The 23341-nt window shown below is 39.8% G+C and overlaps 1 protein-coding gene across 8 annotated transcripts in view; it reads left to right on the top strand.

Moving 5' to 3' along the window:
- Nucleotides 1–23341, top strand: part of ptprfa (protein tyrosine phosphatase receptor type Fa) — a 462130-nt gene that overhangs the window by 181140 nt on the left and 257649 nt on the right. For all 8 annotated transcript variants that reach the window (XM_060830552.1, XM_060830548.1, XM_060830551.1 and 5 more), the window contains exon 3: nucleotides 21747–21892. In XM_060830552.1, the coding sequence (XP_060686535.1) occupies nucleotides 21747–21892 (146 nt within the window). The remainder of the gene's footprint in view (nucleotides 1–21746; nucleotides 21893–23341) is intronic.

Genomic DNA, 23341 nt, shown 5'->3' with positions numbered 1-23341 from the left:
ACAAAATGAATGGAGCTTTCTGTATCAGTGGCATTTCCTGATGATCTGAACGAAAGAAACTGCTTTTATAATGCTGCCAAAATGGAACAGTATTTAATTAAGGTGTCTCTTTAAGATGTCAAAGTATAATTCCTATGGGACAATGCTATGATTAGGTACACATTGGCATAGTCTAATTGCAGTTGCTGAAGAGTTTTTGCTCTGACAGAAGCTTCTATTCATTACAGTTAACACAGTTCACCGTAAAATCACTTTTTTCTAAGATTGGTGGTTATTTGTTGTTTTACAAATGATACAAGTGGTTGTTTTAAAAGAGTGAGTGTATTTACCAAAGTATTATAGAAATTTAAAATCCCAAGTTAAATGATTCCGTACAACTTATCTGTGCAACTTTCATGTAAGCCCTTGACTGTAGAAAAGAATTAGTTGAATTTATACGGTGCTTTCAAGCCAACTGTTTCCCAGAATACACTCTCTTAGCTCTGAATCTATATATGTCACTGTTATCCAGACATAACCAAGGTATTTTGAGCAATGGCTTCTCTTTCCTATTGGCAGCAAATTCAAACTTAGAACATTAAGAAAGTACCAAAGTATGATAAGGTTCCCCACAGTAGGCAATTGTACAAAATGCGGAGGAATGGGATTGTGGGAGATATAGCAGTTTGGATCAGTAATTGGCTTGCTGAAAGAAGACAGAGGGTGGTGGTTGATGGGAAATGTTCATCCTGGAGTCCAGTTACTACTGGTATACCACAAGGATCGGTGTTGGGTCCACTGCTGTTGGTCATTTTTATAAATGAGGAGAAAGTGAGGTCTGCAGATGCTGGAGATCAGAGCTGAAAATGTGTTGCTGGAAAAGCGCAGCAGATCAGGCAGCATCCAAGGAACAAGAAATTCGACGTTTCGGGCATAAGCCCTTCATCAGGAATGATGAAGAGCTTACGCCCGAAACGTCGAATTTCCTGTTCCTTGGATGCTGCCTGACCTGCTGCGCTTTTCCAGCAACACATTTTCAGCATTTCTATAAACGACCTGGATGAGGGTGTAGAAGGGTGGGTTAGGAAATTTGCAGATGACACTAAGGTCGGTGGAGTTGTGGATAGTGACGAAGGATGTTGTAGGTTACAGAGAGACATAGATAAGCTGCAGAGCTGGACTGAGAGGTGGCAAATGGAGTTTAATGCGGACAAGTGTGAGGTGATTCACTTTGGTTGGAGTAGCCAGAGTGCAAAGTACTGGGCTAATGGTATGTTCTTGGTAGTGTAGATGGGCAGAGAGATCTCGGTGTCCAGGTACACAGAACCTTGAAAGTTGCCACCCAGGTTGACAGGGTTGTTAAGAAGGCATACAGTGTTTTAGCTTTTATTAATAGAGGGATTGAGTTCCGGAACCATGAGGTTATGCTACAGCTGTACAAAACTCTGATGCGGCCGCACTTGGAGTATTGTGTACAGTTCTGGTCACCGCATTATAAGAAGGATGTGGAAGCTTTGGAAAGGGTGCAGAGGAGATTTACTAGGATGTTGCCTGGTATGGAGGGAAGGTCTTACGAGGAAAGGCTGAGGGACTTGAGGTTGTTTTCGTTAGAGAGAAGAAGTTTGAGAGGTGACTTAATAGAGACATATAAAATAATCAGGGGGTTAGACAGGGTGGACAGGGAGAGCCTTTTTCCAAGAATGGTGACGGCGAGCACGAGGGGGCATAGCTTTAAATTGAGGATGATAGGTATCGGACAGATGTCAGAGGTAGTTTCTTTAATCAGAGAGTAGTAAGGGTATGGAATGCTTTGCCTGCAACAGTAGTAGATTTGCCAACTTTAAGTACATTTAAGTCATTATTGGACAAGCATATGGACGTACATGGAACAGTGTAGGTTAGATGGACTTCAGATTGGTATGACAGGTCGGCGCAACATCGAGGGCCAAAGGGCCTGTACTGCGCTGTCATGTTCTATGTTCTACAAACATGAAATTATGAATCTGTGGGTGTTGATTTCCTACTATAACAAGCACAAGAGGGATGAGTAGAATAATATAATTATATTATAAATTTCAAATGCCTTGAAACAATATGAGGGTCAGTGTAAATTGTACAAATGGTGAATAGAGATTTTCAGTTTGCAGGAATTGTAGAAGAATGGACTTGTAGCTTTACTGGAGACAGTGAGGCTTGCAGATGCTGGAAAGCAGAGTCAATGAAGTGTGGAGCTGGAAAACATCAGAGGAGCAGGAGAGTTGATGTTTCAAGTCGGGACTTTTCATCATGACGGGTGAAAGATGCGACCTGAAATGTAGTCTCCCCTGCTCTTCTGATGCTGTTTGACCTGCTGTGCTTTTTCCAGCTTCATACTTTATTGACTGTTGTAGCTATCAGAATTCATTGACCACTGTATAATGTGTGTTATGAGATTTTATGATCATTTTTAATTTATGTAGTCAATTGAACTTCTTTCAATGATGGAATATAATTTGGTCACAGAAGGTCCACCATTTCAACCTTAACAGTGTTACTACTGAAGTCCCATAAAGAGGACCCCCTTTAAACCCTTCTCTTTTGTGTCTACATATTGTTGACGTCATATATAGACATTTTGGCAAACTTTAAAAAGTGTGCTAATGACACCCAAATATCTCTCCACCACCTTTTAAAACCACTCATTTGCCTTTATTGTAGCCCACATTGAAGTTAAGACAAACCATCCAGGCAAATGTGAGGTGATGCACTTTGGGAAGTCTAATTCTAGAGTGAACTATACTGTAAATGGAAGAATTTTGGGAAAACTTGAGGAGCAGAAAGATCTGGGCGTTCAGGGTCATTGTACCATGAAGATGGCTGCACAGGTGGATAGAGTGGTCAAGAGCCATTTGGTCTGCTTGCTTTCATCAGACGGAATATTGAGTAGAAGAGCTGGCGAGTCATGTTAAAATTATACAAGACTTCGGTTCGGCCGCATTTAGAATACTGTGTACATTTCTGGTCACCACATTACCAAAAGGATGTGGACGCTTTGGAGAGGGTGCAGAGAAAGTTTACGAGGATGTTGTCTGGTATGGAAGGTGCTAGCTATGAAGAGAGGTTGAGTAGGTTAGGATTGTTTTCATTAGAAGAAAGGGAGATTGAGGGGGGTCCTGATTGAGGTCTCCAAAATCATGAAGGGTATAGACAGAAACGTTGATTCCCCTGCTCCTTTGATGCTGCCTGACCTGCAGCGCTTTGCCAGCAACACATTTTTAAGCTCTGATCTCCAGCATCTGCAGTCCTCACTTTCTCTTATAGACAGAGTAGGTAGAGATAAGTTTTTTTCCAGGGTGAAAGATTCAGTAATGAGAGGTCACATGTTCAAGGTGAGAGGTGAAGAGTTTAAGGGGGATATATGCGGCAAGTACTTAACGCAGTGGGTGGTAGATACCTGGAATGCGTTGCCAGCAGAGGTAGTAGAGGCAGCACGGTAGATTCATTTAAGGTGCGTCTGGACAGATGCATGAGTAGGTGGGGAGCAGAGGGATATAGATGCTTAGGAATTGGGCGATCAGTTTAAACAGTGGATTTGAATCAGCTCAGGCTTGGAGGGCTGAAGGGCCTGTTCCTGGGCTGTTTTGTTTGTTCATGATTTCCTCAAGCCTAACCTTGAACAGCCCTAAGTCTTCCTCATTGGTCTGCATTACAAATTCTGTACTTTTACCATTCCCTACTGTGACAATCTCCTAATCTCTTAACAGTAACACATAAAAAACTCGGCATTATTCACAATAAAACTGCCCACCTGATTGACACAGCATCCACTGCCTTTAACGCTCACCAACCTCACCACAAAGACACTGGCAATGATGAGTACCATCTAGAAGATGCACAACAACTCACCGAGACTCCTTGGACAACACCTTCCAAAACAGTGACCTCGACCCCTGATGAAGAAGGGAAGCAGATGCATGGGAGCACCACCACCTGCAAGTTCCTCTCTACACAAGCCATCCTGATTTAGAACAGTATTGCTGTTCTCTCACTATCGCTGTTTCAGTATTCTGGAAATCCCTTTCTGTTGATCCTGTGAATACCCCTATACCTCTATAGATCTCAGCGGTTCAGGAAGACAGTTCATTATCTAATTCTCCAGGGCACTTTGACTGTGCAATAAACATTGACGAGCCAGCAATATCCACATTTGGTGAATAAATAGAAAAAGAAAACTAACAGAAAACTAACAAACTATTTCCACATACTGTATTCCATATTTTCAGTGAAAGCAAGATACTTGTTATAGCCTTAAGAAGTTACAGGATTTTATTCTTTTGTCTTTTCCGAATTTATTTTCTTAGTCCATTGAGAACCTTTTGAAGGCATAGAGCCAAAAATAATGTTCAAAAATGCGACCTTGTTTTCTAGAAAGGTTTTTAATGGAGTATGTTATCCCTACTTTATTGTGTGCAATTATTCAAATCTTTCTAAAGTCACCTAAGGCATTTAGTTTTAACTGCCTTCATTCTAATAGCATAGATTCCAAAAAGATATGAGTACTCCTTGGTTTCTTCCTCATCATTTCCAAGCATTAATCATTCATTGAATTGACTGGGAGCATTATATTTTTGGTTCTTCCTATTACCAGCAGTGTGAAGCCTTTGATGAAAATAAAATCAAAAAGCCTGTTCTATTGTTTGTCAGTTAAACGGGATTGATTTTTTTAAAAATTGAGTCTGAGAAGGACTTTCCCTTTCTTATTGAATCTTTCCAATGCTGGTAACTTGGACTTTTGACAGGTTTTAATGCAAATGTCCATAAAATCAGAATGCACTTTATCTAGGAAGATCCTGCCTTAGTTGTAGGTTTTAAATAAAATGCTTTTAGGCATTTAGTTTTGCCTACTATCACCTCTATCACATCACCTGATGCGGTCCTTGCCTCAGCTCAACTATGATTGATTAATTGGTTGATTTACTATTGTCACATGTACTGAGATACAATCCATTCTGCTATAATGCGTCTTTCATTAATGCAAGTTATCTGTACCATGACTGGTGAATAGGGAATGCTGTTTCTAAAATGTAAACTTGTAAAACATGTATTGCCTACAATGTGATTAGATCATCAACATTTTAAGTGTTATTTGCATTGTGCAATTTTTGTATAGTGCAGGGTTCGACAGGAATGCAATGATCACGATGTAGAAGAAATGACTGCACAGTGAAAAGTGTTGCTTTGTGTGCCATACAGGCAGATTGTACCATACAAAGTGCTTCAGGGGACAGAACAGAGTGCAGCATAGAATGTTCCAATTGAAAAGAAGGTGCAGGAAGAGAGATCAGAGTTAACATTTCAGAGGTCCATTTAAAGTCTGATAACAGCAGGGATAAAGCTGCTCTTGAATCTGTTCATTCGTGTATTCAAACATTTATATCTTCTGGTCGACGGAGGAGAGTGGAAGAGAGTATAACTGAGGTGGGAGGGGTCTTTGATTACATTGGTTGCAGTCCCAAGGCGGTGAGAGGTGTAGACAGAGTCAGTGGATGGAAAGCTGGTTTACATGATGGAATGGGCTGTGTTTATGACTCTGTCCAGCTTCTTGCTGCGTTGGGAAGAGCAGTTGCCAAACCACGCTTTGATGTATCCATATAGGATGCTTTCTATGGCGCAGCTATAAAAATTGGCAAGTGTCCTTAGTCTCCTGAGGCAGGAGAAATGTTGTTCTGATTTATAAACTGTCGCATGGATGTGTGTAGATTGTTGGTGATCATCACTTTCAAGAACTTGACAATCTTGACCATCTCCATTCAGCACCATTGATACAGACAGGGGCATGTGCTGCACTCAGCTTCCTGAAGTCAAAGACCAGCTCCTTCGTTTTCCTGATGTTGATGGAGGCATTGTTGTCTTTACACCATGCTCCTAAGTGCTCATTCCTTTTCCTGTATTCTGTCTCGTCATTGTTTGAGATCTGACATGCAGTGGTCGTGAAATCATCATCTGCATATTTGTTATAGAGTCATAGAGATGTACAGCATGGAAACAGACCTTTCGGTCCAACCTGTCCATGCCGACCAGATACCCCAACCCAATCTAGTCCCACCTGCCAGTGCCGACCCATATCCCTCCAAACCCTTCCTATTCATATACCCATCCAAATGCCTCTTAAATGTTGCAGCCTCTAGATATTATTCAACCTTCTATAATGTTGAAGATATTCAAAATTCTGCTGCCTGTATTCTTACTTGCAGAAGTTCCTGTTCATCCATTTCCCCTTCTGACCCAATTCCAATTCAGCTGTGCCTCAGTATTCAAAGTCTTGTGGGTGTCCATTAGATGCTGCAGTTTCCTCTCACAATCAAAAGATGTGCAGGTTAGGTGGATTGGCTATGCTAAATTGCCCCTGGTATGCAGGCGAAGTGGGTTAACTATGCTAAATATGAGGTTACGGGTATAGGGTAGGATGCTGTTCGGCAGTCAGTGAACTCGATGCGTTGAATGATCTCTTGTCTGCATTTTAAGAATTCTGTGATTCGAAGGTGAATATTGCTGAGGAAATGGGTGACTCTGCCTTGTTCCATGAGTAGAAATCATAGATTGGTCAGCGATGCACCAAAGATAAGGCAGATATAATACACATGTCTGTGTGTTCCATGTTTGATTGGGTGTCTGATGACATTACCCCACAGATTCCCTTTGAAGCAGGGCTACAGATTAGCAATGCAACTGCTGGAATCACAAATTGAGAATTTATTGTTCTTGAGTCTTCAGGAGAAAAGGGATACGAAGAGTAAGTGGGAGGAGGAAAGAATAGAATAATTGTGGTTAAAACTGTTTGATGTTTGCTTCAATAATTAGTTGATAGCTCTTACCAGTGTATCATCAGGTGATTTTTAATTTTTTTTTCTGAATGCTGCCCTTGATCAGGATATGCGATTATCGCGAAGATGATTTGCATAAAGTAAACTTTAAGACCAAAAGTCTGATATAATAGCAGAAATGTCTCCAGAAGCTCACTTTGTCACACCTAAGTTCTATTTTTCTGGAATTTAATTTTCTTCCCTGATCTGGAGTTACTTATAACCCAGATTAGGAAAGGACAGCCAATTTCCTTCCTTAAGAACATTAGCGCATTACATTAGTTTTTATGATGGTTCTGTAGTTTTATGACTGCCCTTATTGATGCAAACGTTTAACTCTAGACTTAATTTATTGTCTATTTTTATGGGCACTGCCACTGCTCGGACCAACAAGCACACATATGCAAAAACACAATGTGCTGACGATGTTGGTATTTGAAAGAGTGGTATTGTTTCTGTATTGAGTATTCTTTGGCAGATGTCAGACGCAACAGGAAATCATTAAGTGACGGGCAAAGTGCGTGTGTAGTATATGTCAGCAACCTACTACAACAGAGGTAAACAATGTTCAAAATGACCAATTGGTGTCAATACCACACATTGCCTGACATCTAGCATTATTAGAAAAGAACTCACGAAGTAACAAGCAAGAAAAATAGAGAAATAATCTTTTTGGTTGTGAGTTTGATCACTGTGATAGTGAAATATATAACAGGTTCCAGTTGGGAGAAATTTTATGTGGGTCTGTGTTGCATGTTGCACCAACTGTGTTGCACGTGCAGATGGCTCAAGGTGGCACTTTAAAACCTCATACTATCTGTAATTTATTAGCAGAATTTAAATTCCCCAGCAGCTGGTGTGGGATTTGAATTCATTTCTCCTGATTATTAGCCTAGAACCCGTTTTCTATTTACCTGTGGGACATGTGTGGCTGGCTGACCAGCACTTTTTACTAGGCAGAAGTGGTACTGCGGATGCTGCATATTAAGAGTCTTGCATTTGTAGTTATATTTGTAGTTGTGCGGACAATCTCTACTGCAAAGCTTGCAGCCATAGGTTCTGCCATGATGTGTCAAGATTAGAGTGATGTTGGAAAAGCACAGCAAATCAGGCAGCATCCAAGGAGCAGGAAAATCAACGTTTTGAAACATCGATTTTCCTGCGCCTCAGCATGTTTTACTGCCTGTCCCTAGTTGCCTTTGAGTTTGTAGTAGTGAGCTCATTTCTTGAACTGCTGCAGTCCACATGCTGTAGGTTGACCCTAAATGCGCTTAGGGAAGGAATTCCAGGATTAATTACTTATCCAATGAAATAACCACTCTGCCGCTGTACCCTATAATTGGCAAAATTATGCAAGAACCAACTCCATTTTCATATGCAAGACTAGATGTTGAATAATGAGTTCTTTGGAAATGATGGCAACATAGTTCTCACTTTTCTTGTTTGGTGAACACCCAGCTGCATTTTCTAGCAATCATAGCTGGTATTGAAAAGTAACTGAGATTCATTATCTTCGTATTTTTTTAGTTGAGGAGTACTGAGAAGAATTGTTCTTGTTGTCCTAATTTTTTTTAAGATTACATACAGTGTGGAAACAGGCCCTTCAGCCCAACAAGTCCACACCAACCCTCCGAAGAGCAACCCATCGAGACCCATTCTCCTATATTTATCCCTTCAGTATGGGCAATTTAGCATGGCCAATTCACCTAACCTGCACATTTTTGGACTGTGGGAGGAAACCAGAGCACCCAGAGGAAACCCACGCAGACACGGGGAGAATGTGCAAACTCCACACAGACAGTTGCCTGAGGCAGGAATTGAACCCAGGTCTCTGGCGTTGTGAGGCAGCAGTGCCACTGTGCCGTCTTCAATATCTTTGTTCACATCAGATAACTCAGTTAAGGACATTTTTTTAAACCTTTGTGTCCCTAGTCTTTCTGATATCATTTATTCTTGAAGTACTAGGGAATCTTTTCTATTTGCTAGTCAAAGCAATGTGCTTTGCTGAGCCTAAACCAATGGTGGTTATTTTCTGCTACTGTTGCTATAGAGTCTAGCAAGGCAAAGCAATAAATTGAAGTACACTAAAGGCAGATGCATGTGCTTTTTTGTTTTCCATGGAGCAGAACCTGTAATTTCCCTAAAAAACATTCAACGTGATAAGATCCAGCTGTGGCCTTTGAAAGCACTCATTTAATGACCAGCTGTGTTATTTACTCAAATGGATCAACTTCTCAACTGGTGAACAGCTTGCCTTTGTTATGCTAATCTATAGCACTCAGAATAATCAGATTATGGATAATGCTATCTTCATAGGTACTAAATTTCCTCTGAGACTCTGATCATTTGGATTTGTAGCCATTATCCCATTCTGTGGTGGTACATGTCTTCTATACCATTAGAAGTAATTAGTTGGGAGGACCAGCTGATCCGAATCTTTCACATTTTAGATATTTTGTTCCCCTGCACTTCCAGAAATCCTATGTACTTTCAAACCTATTAGGTATGCTACTTCTGTATTTGTTCAAGGGGTTGCTTGCTTCCTGGCTGTAGCATGATATGTAGCTGGTGGCAACCCCGACATAAACTTACTCAGACGTCTTAAGTCAATTTTAAAACTTACATGCTCTGGCTTCCACCATTGGTGAACTTCTTAACATTGCTGTCATGCTACAAGCAGATGACTAAGAAGATATAATGTAGTGGATAGATTTGTCAATTGCTACTCCTATGCAACTTCTTACACATCTGCTTTTTTCTAAGTACTGTTAGGACGGGCTACCGTCCCCGTGTTCGTTTGAAGGAGAGAAACACTGGATCTGATTCAAAATATAAGCTGGTTTAATGAGAGAGAGCCGTACAAAATACAGTGAGATTTGCTGCTCACTGGAGAAAGCGCCTTCTGATCTATTGTTCTCTTTGTCTAGCTTTTTAGCCCCTCGCATCCCAGTGCTACATCCTTATTTGATAGGATACGGTATACTCTTGTGGGATTGGTCCCAAGCTGATAACATTCTGTTACCTCAGTATGAGCTACGTGCAATCTAACACGGTTCCAATGTCCTGTTATCTGTTCACCCTCCCTGGGGCCTCTTTATGCCATCAGCTTTTCAATCTGTTCTTAGTGTAACATAATGGCTTACTGTTGTCTAGTGAAGCTAACAATTTCCAGACTTGCTAATACTACCTTACGTGAGCACTACCTAACAATAAAGTTTCTTAACACAACCTAACCTTAATAATGCTTCCTAACAGTACCCTATGACTTATTGAGTCAGTTTTAGATTCTGCTAGGAATTTTGATGCATAGTATTCCTTCTACCTCCTTTGCATCATCTTTAAAAGGAATAAATCTTTATGGTTTTGGAGCTGGCGTTTCTCTTAGAGATGTACAGCATAGAAACAGCGCCTTCAGTCCAACCTTTCCATGCTAACCAGATATCCCAACCTAATCTAATCCCACCTGCCAGCACCTGGCCCATATCCCTCCAAACCCTTCCTATTCATATAACCATCCAGATGCCTTTTAAATGTTGCAATTGTACCAGCCTCCACCATATCCTTTGGCAGCTCATTCCATACATGTATCACCCTCTGCATGAAAAAGTTGCCCCTTAGGTCTCTTTCATATCTTTCTCCTCTCACCCTAAACCTATGCCCTCTAGTTCTAGACTCCCCGACCCCAGGGAAAAGACTTTGTCTATTTATCCTATCCATGCCCCTCATAATTTTGTAAACCTCTATAAGGTCACCCCTCAGCCTCCGATGCTCCAGGGAAAACCTTCCCAGCCTGTTCAGCCTCTCCCTATAGCTCAAATCCTCCAACCCTGGCAACATCCCTTGTAAATCTTTTCTGAACCCTTTCAAGTTTCACAACATCTTTCCGATAGGAAGGAGACCAGAATTGCACGCAATATTCCAACAGTGGCCTAACCAATGTCCTGTACAACCACAACATGACCTTCCCAACTCCTGTACTCATTACTCTGACCAATAAAGGAAAGCATACCAAACGCCTTCTTCACTATCCTATCTACCTGCGACTCCACTTTCAAGGAGCTATGAACCTGCATTCCAACGTCTCTTTGTTCAGCAACAGTCCATTAAGTGAATAAGTGCTGCTAAGATTTGCTTTCCCAAAATGCAGCACCTCGCATTTATCTGAATTAAACTCCATCTGCCACTTCTCAGCCCATTGGCCCATCTGGTCCAGATCCTGTTGTAATTTGAGTTAACCCTGTTCGCTGTCCACTACACATCCAATTTTGGTGTCATCTGCAAACTTACTAACTGTACCTCTTATACTCGCATCCAAATCATTTATATAAATGACAAAAAGTAGAGGGCCCAGCACCAATCCTTGTGGCATTCCACTGGTCACAGGCCTCCAGTCTGAAAAACAACCCTCCACCACCAACCTCTGTCTTCTACCTTTGAGCCAGTTCTGTATCCAAATGGCTAGTTTTCCCTGTATTCTATGAGATCTAAACTCATGGGGAACCTTGTCGAATGCCTTATTGAATTCCATATAGATCACATCTATTGCTCTGCCCTCATCAATCTTCTTTGTTACTTCTTCAAAAAACTCAATCAAGTTTGTGAAACATGATTTCCCATGCACAAAGCCATGTTGACTATCCCCAATCAGCCCTTGCCTTTCCAAATACATGTACATTCTGTCCCTCAGGATTCCCTCCAACAGCTTGCTCATCACTGAGGTCAGGCTTACTGGTCTTCTTTTAAATGATCCCTTGAAATTACATCCCTGTATCTCATTTATCTAGCACACTTGAGTTTTGTGTTGCATTCATAGAAATAGCAAAGACATCTATCCTCCCTTGAAAGTTGCTGTTATTCATCCATCAGCTGAAGAACTTGTGTACTCCACGAGAATAAGTCAACTCATAATAGCCTGTGGGTAATTTAGCCATTTTGTACTAGGAAACTGTAGCATTGTTTTGCAATATTTAATAATTTGTGAGGATCTAAGTTTGAAGAATGACAGACATTTAAGGTTCAATTAAAAGACACATTGAAACTTTATTTTAAACAAGTAATTTCTTAAAAACCACATATAATTTCTGTTTATTTGCTTGAACTCGCTTCGCAGAAAACATCTGATTGAATTAAGGAGTGGGAGAGAGGTTCTGATTCGAGCTTATTTGGATTTTCAGTAGGGGAGAAGATTATTGAAAAAAAGCTTCCCAACTAAACTCTCCTGTTTCTAAAATAGAACCTATGCGCATCTCCTGTAGTAACTGCGGCCCTGGTGTAGGTGCTTTCATATGAGAAGCTCTGAAACAATTTCTCAATATTTCCTGAATGAATACATCTACAAAGATCCCCAGTATGTGCCATTTATCATGTGTGCCAGACTCGCAGTCCCGAACACCTCAAATCTTGATCTTTTTGCCTTCAAGAGCTCAGACATATTGTCAATCAGAATATTTTATAATTGAATGTCTCAGATCTCAATTGTCTGTTAACCAATTCTGCCCCTTTGTGGAATAAGTTTTGTTTTATAATAAATCTTGTGTTTATTAAAGAAGACTGGTTGATGGATTTTTAAATTCTAAATCTAATACAGAGAAAGAATACAATTGGCATATTGGGAACTGAGTAAAATAATGTAGTTTGTGTGGTAATATATGGAGTAGGGAGACAAGAGAAAGACAGTGCATCTCCCATCTTGGCCACTGCAGTATACGCTTGAGTAATGGTTAATCTTGTGTAAAGTTCGTGCCCCGAACTTTGACCAAAAACCATCCATTCTAATTTACCTTGCACATAGGTCGTCACTTAATTTTTAGGCAAGTGATCCGCTGAATGATCACTACACCACCAAAGAAAGCTGTACAGTTTCTAGTGTCAGCACACATATTTGTGAGTGAGATTTGCGGGAACAGTCTTTAGGCTGGTAATTCTCTGATAGTGAGGTGTTGGAAAAGGTTGGATTTGAACCTTTGCAAAATGTTACTCATATAAAAGTCAAATCCATACTTTTAAATTTACAGCTGTAGAAACTTTGGTTGGGCCACATTTGGAACTTTGTGCATAGTTATGGTCACCATACTACCAGAAGGATATGGAGGCTTGGAGAGGATACAGAAACGTTTTACCAGATTGTTGCCTAGTTTGGAGAATTTTAGCTAACGTGGAGAGATTGGATTAGCTTTATTGTCACATATACTCAAATGAATATAATGAAGAGTTTAGAAGTCACCACTTTACATATTAGTTACAAAGTACCTAGGTACAGATTCTTAGGCAAAAAATAGAAACATAAAGAAATAAAAGTTCCAGCATTATAAATCTTGAGAGTAAATTAGAAAATAGAGAAATAATAAGTTCAGAATAATACTATTTTCAACCCAGTTTGGCACCTAGAATCCAGTCTGTGCTGAGTCTTGACTTTGGATCATGCTGGGCTTCACCTCGAGGCTATCGAAGCCAGGAGACCACTCTGGAATCACCTCGAGGCCGGATGTCCAGGCTGAGGACACTCCCGTTCGAAAGATGGCTGTGAGTTGCTGAAAGACCACCATGCTAAGCTACCGAGAGACTGCCAGGCTGGGTCAGGAGACCACTATGCCAGGCTGGAAGAATGCCATGCCATGCCGGGAGAACACCATGTCTCACTGAGTCTGTGCTGAGGTCAGGAGGACGAGTCTGTGCTGAGGCCAGGAATTCAGGATGACGCAAAATAAAGAAGAGAGGAAAAAAAAACACAAAGGAGAAAAAGAAAAAGAAATGGATGGAGTGGATGAGCTCTAGCTGAAGCATCCTACTCCTGTCATCTTGGAAGAAGAAAGGATGTTGTGCAGGGTGAGGTAACTTCGAGTTTGAGAGAATGGAGCTGGAGTGTGGACTAGCATGTCTTATAATGTTTCGATGTACATCTGTAGATCCGAATTAGAAATTCACTCTCCCATATTCATGGATGATCAGCTTCGTGCCATGGAAGGCTGTATGCTGCCATCTTTATAATGGGCATCATCGTAGAGGAATAGAGAGAAACAGATTGTGTCCAGACAGAATGCTTTTGGTTTAGAAAAGCATCATGTGTCATCACAGTTTTGGTGGGCTAAAGGGCTTGTTCCTCTGCTGTGTTGTACTGTTCTTTGAAATTCATCTGCCACCTTTCTGCCCACTCCATCAACTTGACTAGATCCTTATGGAGTTTTACAGTATCCTCCTCACAGATTAGATTAGATTAGATTACTTACAGTGTGGAAACAGGCCCTTCGGCCCAACAAGTCCACACCGACCCGCCGAAGCGCAACTCACCCATACCCCTACATTTACCCCTTACCTAACACTATGGGCAATTTAGCATGGCTAATTCACCTGACCTGCACATCTTTGTGACTGTGGGAAGAAACCGGAGCACCCGGAGGAAACCCACGCAGACACGGGGAGAACATGCAAACTTCATACAGTCAGTCCCCTGAGGCAGGAATTGAACCCGGGTCTCAGGCGCTGTAAGGCAGCAGTGCTAACCACTGTGCCACCGTGCTGCCCACCAGGCTCTTGATTATTAATAGATGTTAGGAAAAACAAAGGTCCAATCCCTCGTGAACTCCACTCCAAGTCTTCCTCCAGCCCAAAAAATATCCACAATCATTATTCTCTTTCCTATCACTTAGCCAGTTTTGTGTCCATGTTGCTATTGACCTCTTTATTCATGACCAAAACCTTCCTCACTAGTCTGTTTGTGGCACTATATCAAATGCCTTCTGCAAGTCCACATTCACCATGTCAAAACAGTTAGCATTGCCAAAACTTCTCATTTTACTTCCTCAAAAATATCTCCCAACATGTTAGTTCAACATATTTCCCTTTAGACATCCATGCTGACTTTTTCTAATCAATCCACATTCTTCCAGAGAACTACTAATTCACTGAATCTAGAATCTTTCCACCACTGAAGTTAAACTGCTTGGCTTTTCCTTTCAACTTTTCTTGAACATGGTCATAATCTTCACAATTCTCCAGTCTTCTAGCACCTCCCTGATTCTGGAAAAGACTGAAAGAATGTGACCAGTGCCTCTACAATTTCCATTCTCACTTCCTTGAATATCCTTGAGTGCATCTCATTTAGTCCAGTCTATCCAACACTTTTGCCTTATCAAATTTTAAACATTCTGGTGACTGAGTACCCTCCTCTGTCGCTATGGCCTGAGTAGCATCTCTCTCTTTAATAAAATCAGATACAAAAATATTTGTATATAAATTAATTTGTAGAATAAATCCGTAAATTGGACAACTTTTGTTCCTAAGTTCTCATCAGGTTGATTTCTATCCTTGCACCTACCAAGCTATCCTCTTTCTTGAGCCCTTCTTAACCAATACTATTCCTATCGGCCTTTCCTTCCTCTTCTGATTACCTTGTACTCTGGAATATTTAAACTCAGTCTTACCCTTCCTTAAGCCAAGTCTGTGATATCACTATTACATCAAAATTCCATGGGCAATCTGCACCTGTAACTCCCCAATCTTATTTACTGCTTTCCATTCATTCACATATATGCAGAGTAACTCTGATTTAGATTTTTGTTTCTCCTTTGCTATGACTTCACTCCTACCTTTCTATTGTCTATGTTCTTTCAATTTGCATATCTGAGTATCCTAAGCTGTAGTGCTGAATCCCTGAACGTGAGCCTGAATATGTTATCTTTCTGCGTCCTCTCTTTCCCCTGCCCTTCCCTAAATCCTCAGCCTCAGTATATCCTCTTCTACCCTTCTCTATTGCCTTTCTTGCTGTGTTCCGTGGAAACATAGCAACATACAAAACAGGAACTAGAATTGACCATTCAATATGGTCATCGCTGATCATAATGCTCAGTGCCATGTTTCTGCTTTTGCTCCATACTTTTGATCACTTTAGTCCTTAGGCCTATAAACTAACGCCCTCTTAAAAACGTTCAGTGCTTTGATCTCAACCACTTTCTGTGGCAAATAATTCTCTGGGTGAAGACACTTCTCCATATCTTTGTTCTAAAAGGCCTATCCAATGTCCTTCTATGTAGAAGCTGAAGTTTTGGGCTTCAATACATCCTCTTATTGTCTCCTTTCTCACCGCAGTGTTGAAGCTGAAGTCCTAAGCCCCTAACCCAGAGCCTCAATATATCCTCTTGCTGCTTCCTGTCTTGTTGTTTTATTGAAGCTGAGATGAAAATAAATTGGAGTCATTAAGTTTGCACTTCATTGTTTGTGAGTGGGACAGGTGAAGATAGGTTTAGAAGTTTTTCCTTTCAATCATTCACTCCACGAGTTCATTAATTCATTTTCCCCTCACCCTTCTGCCATGTAAACATGGATAAAATATTGAGTTTTCAGGAACACTATCCTCTCTGGGATGTTTTCTTGTAAAATTTATGAACAAGCTGGATTAGTTGCTGTCCAGGGTGTGTGGCGAATAGCAGTCCCTGGGACCTTAGGGAGATAGAGAAAAATGGAGCCAAACCAGGATTCCAATCAGTAATTGATGCTGGAAAATGTGCATGCAATTGGCAGAAGAAGTTTAATAAACATTTCATATACTCAGGTGCCCACGGTCTGTTTAAATCACTGGCAAATCAACATGGACGTCAGAATTATGGACAAAATGCAACATGTAATGAAATATATGTTGAGTCATTAAATTCAGCTTGTCCAGTGGGGTCACAGAAAAAGGTTGGGACTGGGGTGAATGAAACCAGATGGAAGAAGTGACTGTGCTACCACAACTAAATCATGTATCCAAACCCAACTTCAACTTCCACTTCCACATCATTAGAATGCAGTTTCCTCGAGAAGAGGGTAATACCTGTGAGATTAGTTTGTAAAATTAGACATCTTATCCCGATGAAGCTACAGAACTAAAGGAGGCCACGTTCTGCTTAAAATTTATTCAGTTTTTCCTTTTGAGATTGGGACTGTGAAACTGAACAGGAAGTATCTGTTTGTAAGTAGGAAATTACATTTTTGCTTTCATTTTATTTTAAAGTTCACTTCAAGTTTAAATTTTCAGGAATGAAACCACAACTTTAAATTGGAACTATCAATTGAATGGTGAATTAGCTAATTTGAAACAAATGATATAAAGAGTACATGGTAATCAAAGGATTATCAGATGATTCAAGTTAAGAGGATGTACTGCATTTCATGTTCCCAATGCATATATATATTCAAAATGGTTAAGGGTATAACATTTTGTGTTTTTCTATATTATCAAAATCTGTATCCATCTGTCAGTGATCTAAACAGCCCACGGACAGATAAGTTTGTGAAATGTTTGTCAGTATCCCCTATTATTCTTGATACATCATTTAAAGCTGAGCTGAAACTAGTGTCAAAGCCCAGAGATGAGACCTGGTGGCAGTTAGTCACAAAGGTGATTCTGTCAAGAGAGTTCCTACGTGTGCATTCATCTTCACAGCTGTTGTATGATCTGTACAGTTCTTTTCCTGTCAAAAGCCTGTGTTCATGGCTTTTTATTCCCATAGTACATACAGTAGTCAGAGCTTTGAAATGGGAATGTATCTGACAGCAGTGATTATGTTTGAAAAGACTTGCAATTTTTTTTATCAATTTTACTTTTCAACTAATAGGAATTACTCTTAATTTTTTTCTCTCTCTCTTTCCCAAGCCCTTGAGTGGAGAGAGACCATTTTGAATATCGAATCATAGTAGATATCATCTAGTGGAAGAGGCTGAAACCTGGAACTGATCCAAAAATAATTGATCGCAAATCTAAAATACAATGTAAATACTTTTAGAATAAATCTAAGTGCTCATATTTAGAGTACAGCTACGTTTGTTGCAATTCACTCCTGTCAGTTGATGAATGGCACCAACCTGTGAGGATCCAAATCAGCAGAATGCATGCAGAAACCAATGTAAATGCAGAAAACTCAAAACAGTGCATAATTGAATGAATGTGCTGTAGTCTCATCTTTGATTTGTGTTTTATCTGAAGAGAGTTTGAAGTAGCTTTCACAGGGCAAGAAAAATTTACGACAAGCTAAATTTACATATGTATTAGTTGATCTTCTTGACATTGAAAAATGAGCAATGAATGAGACTACTTGTTTGTTTCTAAAAGTAAGTTTATTATAAAAATGTAACTATTTACATCCACATGATTCATTCCCATGATTCCTGTTTTTAAGTGTGATTTGGTCTTCCTGAACCTTTTTTGAGATAAGTTTTTCTAGTTCAGTTTATTTGATTTGCCTTTTCATTTATATCTCTGTATTTCAGTTGCAATTCAGGCTTAGAAAATAATTACTTTACTGAGAGCAGACTGAAATTACCATTTTGTTTAGTAATCAATATTTGAGTTAAATAAACTCAGTTTTATCCACAGAATACTTCGAAGTGACTATTGGATTTATTTCCTATGCAAATCAGAATGTCCCAACTACCAACCTTCCGATAGCTTACTTTTACTGAGAATTTCTATCTTTTTGGATTTGATTTTCTAGTTTTTCGATTTCAAATTGAAAAGATGTAGTTAGAATTGGTGTATGGAACACATTCAATATGCAGTCCTGATCAGGCATTCATGATCTTTTATAAGCACTGCTTATACCTTTCACAGTGAATAGTAGTTAGCTTTTGGAAAACCACTTGAAATTTGCTGGGTTCCTTAATGCGACTTTCCTGTTTTCAAAGTCAATTTAATTTATTTGATTAGGGTGCTAGATGAGTAATAACTGCTGATTATTGTTTAGATTTTGTCAGGATATTTACCTGACTTACTTTTTAAAAAGTGAAGGTGTACTTTTAAGTTTTGACAGATAACAATGAATTAGGCCTTGGCACAAAGTACATAAAATATTGGAAGTTGGATACTTTATCCTATTAGCCTCAAAATTTCAGGTGTTTCTGCAATGTGCTGCAACTCCAAGTGACCTTGAATTCACACTGCTTATATTAACAGAGTGAATATAAGCTAGCAGTGCATGTACAAGCTTTGTTAACCACACCTCAGTATATTTGTCTCTGAAGTAAATAAAGAAAGCTCTGTAAAATACCCAATTTTCTAAATTTAAAACGCTATTCCCTCAAATGTTTGCTTTACAGAATTCCAATTTCTTAGTAACGTCTTATCCATTCTGCCTTGCTAATTTAAACGTTGACATAATTTTATGATGGAGAGATTTTATTCCTGAAGAAGGGCTTATGCCCGAAACATCGAATTTCCTGTTCTTTGGATGCTGCCTGATCTGCTACGCTTTTCCAGCAACACATTTTTAGCTCATAATTTTATGATGATGTGATTTCAAAATTTCCCAACTTTTATTTGACTACATGCATACAGAAGGTTTTCACTGTAATTCCAAGTCTGTGTTAGAAAGCTAGAAAGGTTAGGCAAAACACTTGTGCTTTTAAGAGAGAGTTACATGATTAATAACAAATTACCCTATATAGAATAATAGTCCCTGATCAAAAGGATGTAAACTATAATTCTGATAGACCTGTACAAAATTTGGAATTTTAAAAAAAATTATATGGATACTAGGAAATAAACCAATAACTCTGAAAGTAATTTCAGAAAAAGTGATATCAATCAGTATCTTTTCCTATCCTGAGCTCTTGCTGGAAAGGTTCAGCACAATTTGAGTGCCAATCGGAAAACGAGAATGTTGCACTTACCCTCAAGTCTCTGGGATGTAATAGACAAATATCAGCCTGTGTTGCCTGATCTTCATTGTCAATTCTAACTTTGAATGATTTCATAGATTTGACTCTCGGTGATTATTTGGTCCAATAACTATTAAGTTTTACTGTCCATTCACATGGAATTTTACATTTTAAACAAGAGTTATATAATATGGAAAGCAGTAAACAATGAGAAGCAGTGGCTAGCACTACTGCCTCACAGTTCCAGGGACCTGGGTTCAATTCCAGCTTTGGACAATTGTCTGTGTGGAGTTTACACATTCTCCCTGTGTCTGTGTGGGTTTCCTCTGGGTGCTCTGGTTTCCTCCCGCAATCCAAATATGTGTGGGTCAGGTGAATTGGCCATGCTAAAGTTCCCGTAGTGTTGGGTACATTAGTCACAGGTAAATATGGAGTTGCTCTTCGGAGGGTCATTGTGGAGTTGTTGGACTGAATGGCCTGTTTCCATACTGTAGGAAATCTAAAAAGCCAATAATCTATCAAGCAGTATGGAGGACATTAGAAAAATGTGGCTCTGGTCTAACGTGCATTTCATAAACTTGAATTGACTATAAGGTGATTGACGAATTGTGATTGGATATGCAAACTTCCTGTCAAACGGGTATAGGGATTTTCTATAGTAATCTTCTCCAGTGCGACTTTCTGTACTGGTTTCCCATAGTGTGAGGTTGCAGTGGAATGCAACTGTAGGTTATAGCAGAATGATCTGTAGTGCAGAGTCAATAAAATGTTGCCTGATGTAGGGAAATGAAGGCTGCTGTTTTCCCTTATTACTTCTGAGTGAGAAGGCAGGCGCCAAAAGACCTAAATACTCACCATCGCCACTAAAGAGAATGCCTCCTTGCTCAATGTTGATCAGGCACTTGAGCAATGATCTGGTGGGCTTCTCAGCCAAACAAGTTGCAGGATTGTGAAGTCCGGCTCTGATTTGAGCTGTAGCACCATTTAAAGGCTGCTGGTTGTACAGCATTGCTGAAAATCAAGAGCATGCAGAAAATTACTGATCAGCTGGGAAGTTGTGAAGTGGGGAATGTAGGGAGAGGTAGCGCAGAGGCAGGGCAAGCATCATACTTCATCCCATCCATGTCCCTGACTGCCCCTGGAATGGAACAGATTGAGGTGCCCACACAGTAGGTCCTGTTGCAGCAATTAGGAAGGCTGTAATTTTTTTTAACTGCCTGGAACAAGTTAATTGGGTCGATTGCTTGCAGAAGCCCTTCTGTGATTGTTATTTGATCCTGAAGAGCTTTAATTGGAAGCAGTTCGGAAGATTAAACTTGGGCCTTCCCTTTAAGAACTTAATTTTCTGAGGTGAAGGGAAGATGCAACATGGATATCTCTGGTGCCAACCCATATGATTATTTGCCTTTCCTCTTACTTTCCCTGCCACTTCCAAGGAAGTGAACATTCCAGCTACAAATACAAAGGAAGAGTTTTAAAGTATGGGGCAATTGCAATTCCAATTACATTAGAACAGCATAGATTCTTGACATATCAGAGCACAGAATAAGTAAAAGTATAAACATAAAACAAATAATACTTAAGGTTAGCAAGGTAGATTGTATCTAGCAAAAGAAAAACATTGCTATTTCCTGATTCTTGACTTGACAGAGCTTTGTAAATGAAAGTACAGTGCCAAGTGGATGAATGGCCTACTTCTGCTTCAAATTAAATTGTTCATTTGTTTCCACTTGGCAACAGATTGAGCTCAAGGTCAAGAGATCTAACTAGTCAAAGTCCACTTTCTAACCTACCAGCTTTCTTTTCTCAAGCAGTATATTTTTTTTTCCTTTTTGGATGGTATTGCTTGCAAATTGTTCAGTTGAGTGCAAAATGATTTTTTTTTTCCCAGTAATATTCAAGTTCTGTACTGCCATACGGTGAAAAGTAAATCTGTTAAAGCATTTAAGTTTTTGTCATGAGTTGGCTGTAATTGTTTGCAAACTTAAATTAGTGGTTACATTTTCACAACTCAAGACCAAAGTCAATGAAAATCAGGAAAGTGACAATAGTGATTTTTTAAACCATTGATTGATAAGCATCATCCAGTGCAGGGACATCGTGTTTTAGAGTATGAATTTCTGCATGTCTTATTATCTTTGTATTTACATGAATGAGGTTCATTTTGCTTGCAGTGTTACATGATAATTCTAATTCTGCAATGATTCTAATTCTGCTGCACGATCAGTTGTGTTTACATTTTTGTTTTAAAATCCAGACAGTCGGATTAATCTACAATACTCTGATCATTCGCAGCACTGCCAAGTTTTACCCGAATCCCTGTGGACCAGATTGGAATTTCTGGAGGAGTGGCTTCATTTGTGTGCCAAGCAGTAGCAGAACCTAAACCTCGTATCACTTGGATGAAAAAAGGGAAGAAAGTCAGCTCTCAGCGCTTTGAGGTAAGGTTCTGACCCTTAATACTTAAAGGTAAGGGTTGGATGAAACCAGGCTGAGCTACTTGGAAGAACATAGATATTGAATGTTAATTTACATGACAGAATTGTAACAGTAATTTACATTTTTTTTGGCTGACTGAGTAATACTTAGAGAAGTCCATTACCATGTTTAACCCACCTGAAGTGTTTTATTTGCTCATTATGGTGTACACTCACTTAATTGAGTCCAGACGTGTGGTTTAGCACAACAGAGGGTGAGGGACCCTCCAATCTTTAAAGAAGTAGCAAACAAAAAGCCAAGAACTGCAGGCGGTGGAAATCTGAAACAAAAACAGAAATTGCTGCAGAAGCTCAGTGGGTCTGGTCGTATCTGTGGAGAGAAAGCAGAGTCCATTGACCTTTCTTCAGAACCTTCTGAGTTTCTGATTTTGCAGAGTTGCTGAGTTTCTCCAGCAATTTTATTTTCTATAAAAAGAGATACCACTGGAATTTAATCAGGGTAAAATTGTATAATTTACGAAGAACTTAAGAAATTGTAGCAGGAGTCAGCCAGAATCTCACCAAGTTTCTATGTAATTGAAGTAAGATGTAAGAAGTTCATTAAAACTATCCTCAAGAGAGTTGGAAGATGTCATCAACAGAGCTATCAAACGGCATTTGCTGAGCAGCAACCAGTTTGGGTCCTGCCAAGATTATTCAGTTCCTGACCTCATTGCAGACTTGGTTCACATGGACAAAAGAGCTGAATTCCAGAAGTGAGGTGAAAGTGACAACCCTTGAAATCAAGGAGACCTGGCAAAACTGGAATCAGTGGGAATCAGAGGTAAATCTCTGCCAGTAGAATTCGAACCTAGCACATAGGACGATGACTGTGGTTATCAGAGGTCATTTCAACTTGCTACTTGTCAGCCCAAGCCTGAATATTGTCCAGGTCTTATTGCATTTGAACATGAGCTGCTTCAATATCTAAGGAATCGCAAATGGTGCTAAACATTGTGCAATTATCGGCGAACATCTGTACATCTGACTTTATTATGGAAGTGAGTTCATTGATAAAGCAGCTGAAGATGGTTCAACCTCAGACATTACTCTGAGGAACTCCTGCAGAGATGTCGTGGAGCTGAGATGATTGATCTCCAACAACCACATTCATCTTCCATGTACCCGGTATGACTCCATTGAAGAGTTTGTCCCCATCACTGAAACCCATTGATTCCAGTTTTGCAAGGGCTTTTTAATACAATACTCAGAAAGTGAGGACTGCAGATGCTGGGACTCAGAGTCAAGAGTGTAGTGCTGGAAAAGCACAGTAGGTCAGGCAGCTGAGGAGCAGAAAAATCGACATTTCGGGCATAAGGAATACCACACTTGGCCAATTACAGCCTTGATGTCAAGAGCTGTCACTGTCACCTCATCTCTGGAATTCACCTCTTTTGTCCATATTTGAACCAA

The sequence above is a fragment of the Hemiscyllium ocellatum genome, chromosome 9 (assembly GCF_020745735.1).
Source record: "Hemiscyllium ocellatum isolate sHemOce1 chromosome 9, sHemOce1.pat.X.cur, whole genome shotgun sequence".
NCBI lineage: Eukaryota > Metazoa > Chordata > Chondrichthyes > Orectolobiformes > Hemiscylliidae > Hemiscyllium > Hemiscyllium ocellatum.
The sequence above is the reverse complement of the archived record's forward strand: the minus strand, read 5'-3'. Positions and strand labels throughout refer to the sequence as shown.